At 28.0% G+C, this 6,461-nt stretch overlaps 1 protein-coding gene across 1 annotated transcript; it reads right to left on the bottom strand.

Moving 5' to 3' along the window:
• Positions 1-1,013: 1,013 nt before the first annotated feature.
• On the bottom strand, positions 1,014-6,055 carry LOC110729781 (homeobox-leucine zipper protein ROC8-like). The gene is made up of 8 exons (XM_021909556.1): positions 5,990-6,055; positions 4,893-5,315; positions 4,428-4,529; positions 4,136-4,345; positions 3,247-3,400; positions 2,893-3,134; positions 2,213-2,302; positions 1,014-1,400 (listed from the first exon to the last, which is right to left on the bottom strand). Exons 1-8 carry the CDS (start codon positions 6,053-6,055, stop codon positions 1,029-1,031), a joined length of 1,659 nt encoding a protein of 552 aa, XP_021765248.1. The 3' UTR covers positions 1,014-1,028.
• Between the last annotated feature and the right edge of the window lie 406 nt (positions 6,056-6,461).

Genomic DNA, 6,461 nt, shown 5'->3' with positions numbered 1-6,461 from the left:
TTCTACATTGTATTTATCATGAAGGTTTGATTTAGACTTTTTTGTGAAAAACTACCATCTATACATCAAAATTTTGTTAAAAACTACCTTATAAAAAAAATTGATGTAAAGAACTACCTTATAAAAACTAAATGTTGTAAGTGGCTACTATGTGAGTAATTTAACAATGAAAGATAAGAGGAATTAGAGGTTATAAAGGGGCTATGGAGAAATTGGGTGGAAAAAGGAGAAAAAATGATGGAATATGGGTCATTAAATGTCTCTTATGCAATATAATAATTCGGCAAAAGGTAGCTTTTTACAACATTAATTATTTAATAAGGTAGTTTCTTATAACATCTATTGTTTAAAAGGTATTTTTTTACAACATTTTTTTTATTAGGTAGTTTTTCACAAAAACTTATTTATATAAGACAGTTCTTCACAAAAAGTCCTTTAATTTATTTAATTATTTATAAAGCTTTTAAATTAAAATACAAAAGTAAACTTTGTATGAATGAGATGAGATATGGTATATAGCATCAATTTTTGACATAACGGTATATATCATCTTGATAAGGTAAACTTTAATTTATTTCTAACAGACCTTTGGTGGGTGATTCTTAAGAAGGATTAAAATAAAAACTCATGCATCGATCATAAGGTAAGAATTATGATTTTTAATCTCTTACATGAAGATAATTCATGAAGAGACAATTAATAACAATGATAAAGTCCAAAATTGGTTTGTAAAGCAATACACGGAATGCAGATATAGTTCAAGCCCAAGGGCCTTGCTTTTGAAAAAAGTTTAGGCCTAAGGTCTATAATTTTATGTTACATGTCAAAGGAACTATATATCTAATTATAATGATACGAGACTATTCTCAACTAAAATCAACATAATAAAAAAAAAAATTAAGTAAAAATAAAAAAACATTAATTATTATAAATCAAACAAACTATTAGAAGAAACTAGTTTTTAAACTTCTGGTCTTAAAACAACTAAACAATTCTCTTATATATTTACAATAGAGGGCTATAGTTGCTTAAACTGGCCTTTTAAATACAACTTTTAAAGTATTAACAACATTATTTACCATTTTAGTAGCCTTTGATGGCTTATCACCCACATATATTGTATCCAATGAGCTACAAGCTAGTACCTGAAAGGCTACGGTAATTAAAGAACCACCTAAATGTGTAACACTCGAACTGGCTGATGGTGCAGCTCTTCCACCAATAACATTAGGTGTGATCGCAAAACCAGAGGCAAGAATTGGAATACTTGAGCAGTCCATGCCATTAGTTACTCCTATCATGTTTTGTTCGTTGATTGCTGCATATACTATTAACGATTCATACGGTCCTGTCATGATTTCTTGAAAGATCATTTCACTTCTCTCATTAGGATTCATAGGCTGCTTGACATGTCAAAAAAGATAATTGCAATTAACTTATCGATGGCAAAAAGAATCGCGTAATATGCAAGAAGCAAAAAAAAAAAAAAAAAAAAAAAAAAAAAAAAAAAAAATTCAAACTAAAAATTTTTGAGGTGATTTTTAAATAAACAATAATTCATATATTAATTTTATAATTTTTTTGGCTAATATGTATAATAATTATCAATTTAACCTAGTTAAGCATATAATTGTTTATAATTTTAAGTTAGTTTTTAATGTTAAGAAAACTACCATTAGTAACATACATACTAAACTGTGACGTTTTAGGTCAATGTAAGATGCAAGATGTGGCATATTATTTAAATACTAATACATTGATCATAAAAATGTGAAATCTAAGTGAAAAGGACACCCAAATTATCGAATCACAAATCTTCGTGGCCATATATTATCAGTTTTGCCTTTTTGCAATTGTTTCACTTTTTTGTTATGTTGATCCCAAATTTAATTGCCACACTTTCTTAAAAGTTGTGAACCAAAAAAATTTGAAATATTATACATACATTTCGTTTCTAGCCACTTATAATAATTAACGTACCAGCTCTTACTCGATCATTCAATTGAATATTTTTTCATTATCTCTTATGAAATCTACTTTATAATAAATATAATAACTTGGAAAATGATAACAACTTGTGCATGAAATTTACTACAGATCAAAGATTTAAGTGGAAATGAATTTAGGATTCAAGCAAGGAGTAGCAATTAAGACATAAAGATACTACACAAATTTACTATAAAGATTCATGTAGTAAAACATATAGAATTACCTGCAAAATAGAGATAGCATTTATGGATTGAATTCCAGTTGGTATACGAATCATCTCATGCACAGGGTTTCCGTTGCAAAGGACATCCCACTGTACATATAAGTAAATTACAGAAATAAGTGACATTAAAATATTAGATAATTCAACAATAAACAATATAGTAAAAGTGATATTGAACCTCTCTTTGAATACAATTTATGTTCCAATATGTTTCTATTTTATGGTTGTTACAAATTTGATCTTTACATTTATGAAAGTCTCCTAAAATAACTCATTCCAATTTCGTATATAACTCATTTAATATTAGGTTTCATTCATAATTCTAGTTTTAAAATTAAATTCCCTTTGGTTCCATTTTTTTTAAGGTGTTCAATAATTCTAGTGGAAAGATTTACAACTCGATTGGCCTATAATTTTTCACAATAACTTAAGGAATCTATATTCTTTGGGTCATGAACTTTGTTAATCTTAATTTCAAGGAAAAAAACAAGGCATTATCAAAAAAAGCAATTCTTTTCTTTAACATGACATTCGTGAGATAATGCATACACAACATATATAAATATTTCTCTAAAATTAAATTGGTTGGAAAATTCTTTAAATGTCAGCTAAAAAAAATTATTGGAAATAATGAAGAAAATAGCTAATACGCTTAAACAAAGAATATGCAAAGTTTGTACCTGAGATCGAGTAGTATAATCACTCAAGAATTCAACAACTTTGTTGGGAGACGCGGGAACCCAAAATGAACGAGCAACTGAGATAACTAATCCAGTTGGAAGATCACTGGTAGTATTCTTCACTACGTCAATCTTGACTCTATTGCTTTTTAATTCATACGTATTTGCATCTTCAAATAAAGAGAAGGTAGAACAATATTTCTTTATCATCCTACGAGAGAGCATCATCATGCTTCTCCTTCCTAAAGACAATAAACGTACTTTAATAAGAGAACAAAGGTATTGAAGAAGAAATAAAATTAAAAAAAGATTTTAAAAAGAAATAAAAAGATCAATGAAGCTAATTGAGATAACCTTGTGTAACATGTTCTGTCATATAAGAATAAAGCTCAGATGTTTTCTGAAGTGTAGTGACCCATCTTTTAGCACAAAACCCCAATGTGTTTTTCACTTGATCGTCATAATTTGGAAGGTTAAAATTAACTTCTACATGCTCTACGCATGTTACCTGTAAATAATTGAAGATGCCTTAATAAATGGTTAAGATACAATAAAGAATCAAGCAACAAACAATAAAGTATTATGAACTATTTGCCACTCAAATTATTTGGAAAATTCATCCTAAATTATGATCCTCAATTGAAATATCTAAAGACACTGTCCAGTTACACCAGTAATTAATAGATTCATATAGATTATTTTAATAAAAGGTTAAATTATATAATTAGTCTATTATCTATGAATATAATATAAGATAAAACTTGTATAATTGAGTATAAAAACAACTAATCTTTATAGTTTTAGGATGTAATCAATAAAGCAGAATTATTTAAAAACATGATGTGTTTTATGAAAAGCACAAAATGGTCTTGTTATATAATTCTAGGAGTCATACTGCTACAAAATTATCTTAAAATGATAAAAAAAAATTACCCTTTAATAAATGAAAGTCACCCAATATATATAGGTTACCATGATATAAATAAATGTTATTTATACTTTATTGATGAAAGTTATTAAAAAAAGTATAAAGTAACCTTTAATTTCAACATAATTCACCCCCATGTACCATAATATTACTCCGTACTATAGATAGAATGTATACAAAAGTTTTTGAAAAATGATATACTATTGATTTTATTTATATATATATAATTATTGGGAATTTCAATATCATCCCAATAATTTGTAAGAATTTTAACACATGCTACACAATCCCTAAATAAAAATAAAAAAATCTTACCTTAGAAATTCCGTTAGGCAGTTGTTCAATCATCCATCCAGATGGATGCTTCCAATAATGAATCGGGGCATTATGATAAGTACCTCCAAACATATTATAGGAAACATTTACGATAACCCATAAACCGGTCTTAATTTCTTGGCAATGTTGAAGTAATGTATATTCCCTTGGCCGATTTATTGGTGGTAAACTATGCATTTTCTTGTAAACCTGCATTAATTCTTCTGATTTAGTTAAAAACAGTTAATGAAATATTTCTAGGACTTGATGTTACTACAAGAGGACATATTACCAGCTGTAGGGAGCCACTTCGATTATCTAATGAACCAGCTTCTATTACACTAACAGTTGTTGCTTTCGAAATAATGGTAGGAAAGTTATCAACCCATTGATCCTACAAAATTAGAATGAAAACTAGAGTAAATGAAACTTTAAATAAATTGATTTCATAATTAAATACTTTCTCTGTTTCACAAATATTGCAACTAGGATGAAATTACGCATCCCAAAACACATTTTATACGATAAATATCTATATAAATATAAGAATAAAATTTATAAAAAGTTGATATTGCGAAAGGATTGTATGAGACGAATCTAACAAAACCTCACATGACTATATTTTACTTAACATATAAATCAAATCATAATTTGTGGTCAAATAAACATGATGAATAGTGCAAAACTCCAGTTGTTGCAATATTACTAGAACGGAGGAAGTATATAAAAAGGATAAAGGAAAGATTTTTGAACTTACTGAATCTAAGAGGAGATCAACTAGCACTTTGGCATTCATGGTAACTATATCAGAATACTTTGAGTACTCCACTCTTGATTTTGGATCCCTTTGTATTTTAGACCCATAATAAAATTTGTCATAGTTGTTACTATCAAACTCATAATTCCCATTGTTTTGAAATTTTATCCAAAAGGGATTATCATTGATTAAATGATCAATGAGCTCTTCCATGGCACGTGCCGCATTCTTAGCCATAACTATCTTTTCAAACTCTGGATGAGCATTTAGCAAGTTAACAGAGTCAAGATTGTCAACATTGCCATTTTTAGCCAAATAATCAATTGTAGAGATAAGGTTGTCACTTCCACTTGGTATGTTGCATGCCAAACTTAATTCAGGATTACCAATGAAATTTTCTATGAGATTTGTCACCCTTCCAATCTGCATAAAACATTAATGTTTAAAGGGTAATATTCTTAATGTATGATGGATATCTTAATTTAATTGAGTTAACTTCCTATGTAATAAACATCAAGATTTGCCAAAAGTAGAAATTACGATGTCTTGTTGTATCTAAGAATAGGTAGGACAAGAAATAGGATGTTTTCATATATATCTAATCAAAATATTTTCATGTGTAAAACCGTTAAATTTTTATACATATTTTACAATAGTTTTTTATTTGCAATTAAACTACGTTTTATTTGACTTATCAATATTAATTCAGACATAAATGAATACAAGTACGTAGTATATGCGTTTTATTGAAGAAGCATTAAAATCAAATAACAAAAATGAGGACAATTTACTCACTCACAATATTTATATATAAGGTATATAAGAGTTCCTACACTAATATATAAGACTTATGAAAGAGTTGAGACGTTTAGAACCTTCATATGTTTTTTTTTTTCTCTTTTTTCTTTTTTGTGTGCAACACTTCCAACATTTTCTCAAGTTAACATTGTATGAAAATCATTTTACACTAATATATACTATTGTGACAATCACGTAAATACATTAATTCATGGTTGTATTCATGGAATTGTTATGTGTTGTTAGTTAGACAAATTTAATTAGGAATAACTAAACACAACTAAATACGCAGAACGTACACTTTGCTTTATCTCTTTGTTTTCTAATTGCAAATTCTGATGAATTCTAGACTCTAGTATTGTCATTCCAAGAGGGCAGACCTTGACAAGAACGACATACCATGGTATTTAGTGCTTCCCGGATAGCACTGTTCTCACATTGAATGCGATCGTTCTTCGAACGCAATAAAATATTTTCATAATGCTCATTTTGCAACAGACAAAAAAAAAAAAAAAAAAAAAAAAAAAAAAAAAAAAAAAAGAGGGGGTCTTAAATTAAACATACGAGTTACGAGTACACATATATAGCAAAAACTTTATCTTAAAAAAAAAGATAAAGGTATGAAAGAAATGTCAACCTGTATTTGAGTTCTCTTGTTCTCGAACCAATATTTTATATTTATAGGCTCCAATCCTAATTCCATCCCCAGTAGGTGCTGTTGATTTTCATCTGGATATGGATATCCCTGGTAAAATCTTATTTGACAAGAAA

Source organism: Chenopodium quinoa, unplaced genomic scaffold (genome assembly GCF_001683475.1).
Source record: "Chenopodium quinoa cultivar QQ74 unplaced genomic scaffold, ASM168347v1, whole genome shotgun sequence".
Lineage (NCBI taxonomy): Eukaryota > Viridiplantae > Streptophyta > Magnoliopsida > Caryophyllales > Amaranthaceae > Chenopodium > Chenopodium quinoa.
Note: the sequence above shows the minus strand (reverse complement) of the source record. Positions and strands in the feature narration are given on the sequence as shown.

What these genes read in the sequence shown, in the direction of transcription:
- LOC110729781 (XM_021909556.1), bottom strand. Translation starts at nt 6,055, where the DNA reads ATGACAATACTAGAGTCTAGAATTCATCAGAATTTGCAATTAGAAAAC. An exon ending in TGCCTAACGGAATTTCTAAG is followed by an intron (nt 3,401 to 4,135) that starts GTAAGATTTTTT and finishes AATTATTTACAG; the next exon opens with GTAACATGCGTAGAGCATGT. An exon ending in ATTATACTACTCGATCTCAG is followed by an intron (nt 2,303 to 2,892) that starts GTACAAACTTTG and finishes TTATATGTACAG; the next exon opens with TGGGATGTCCTTTGCAACGG.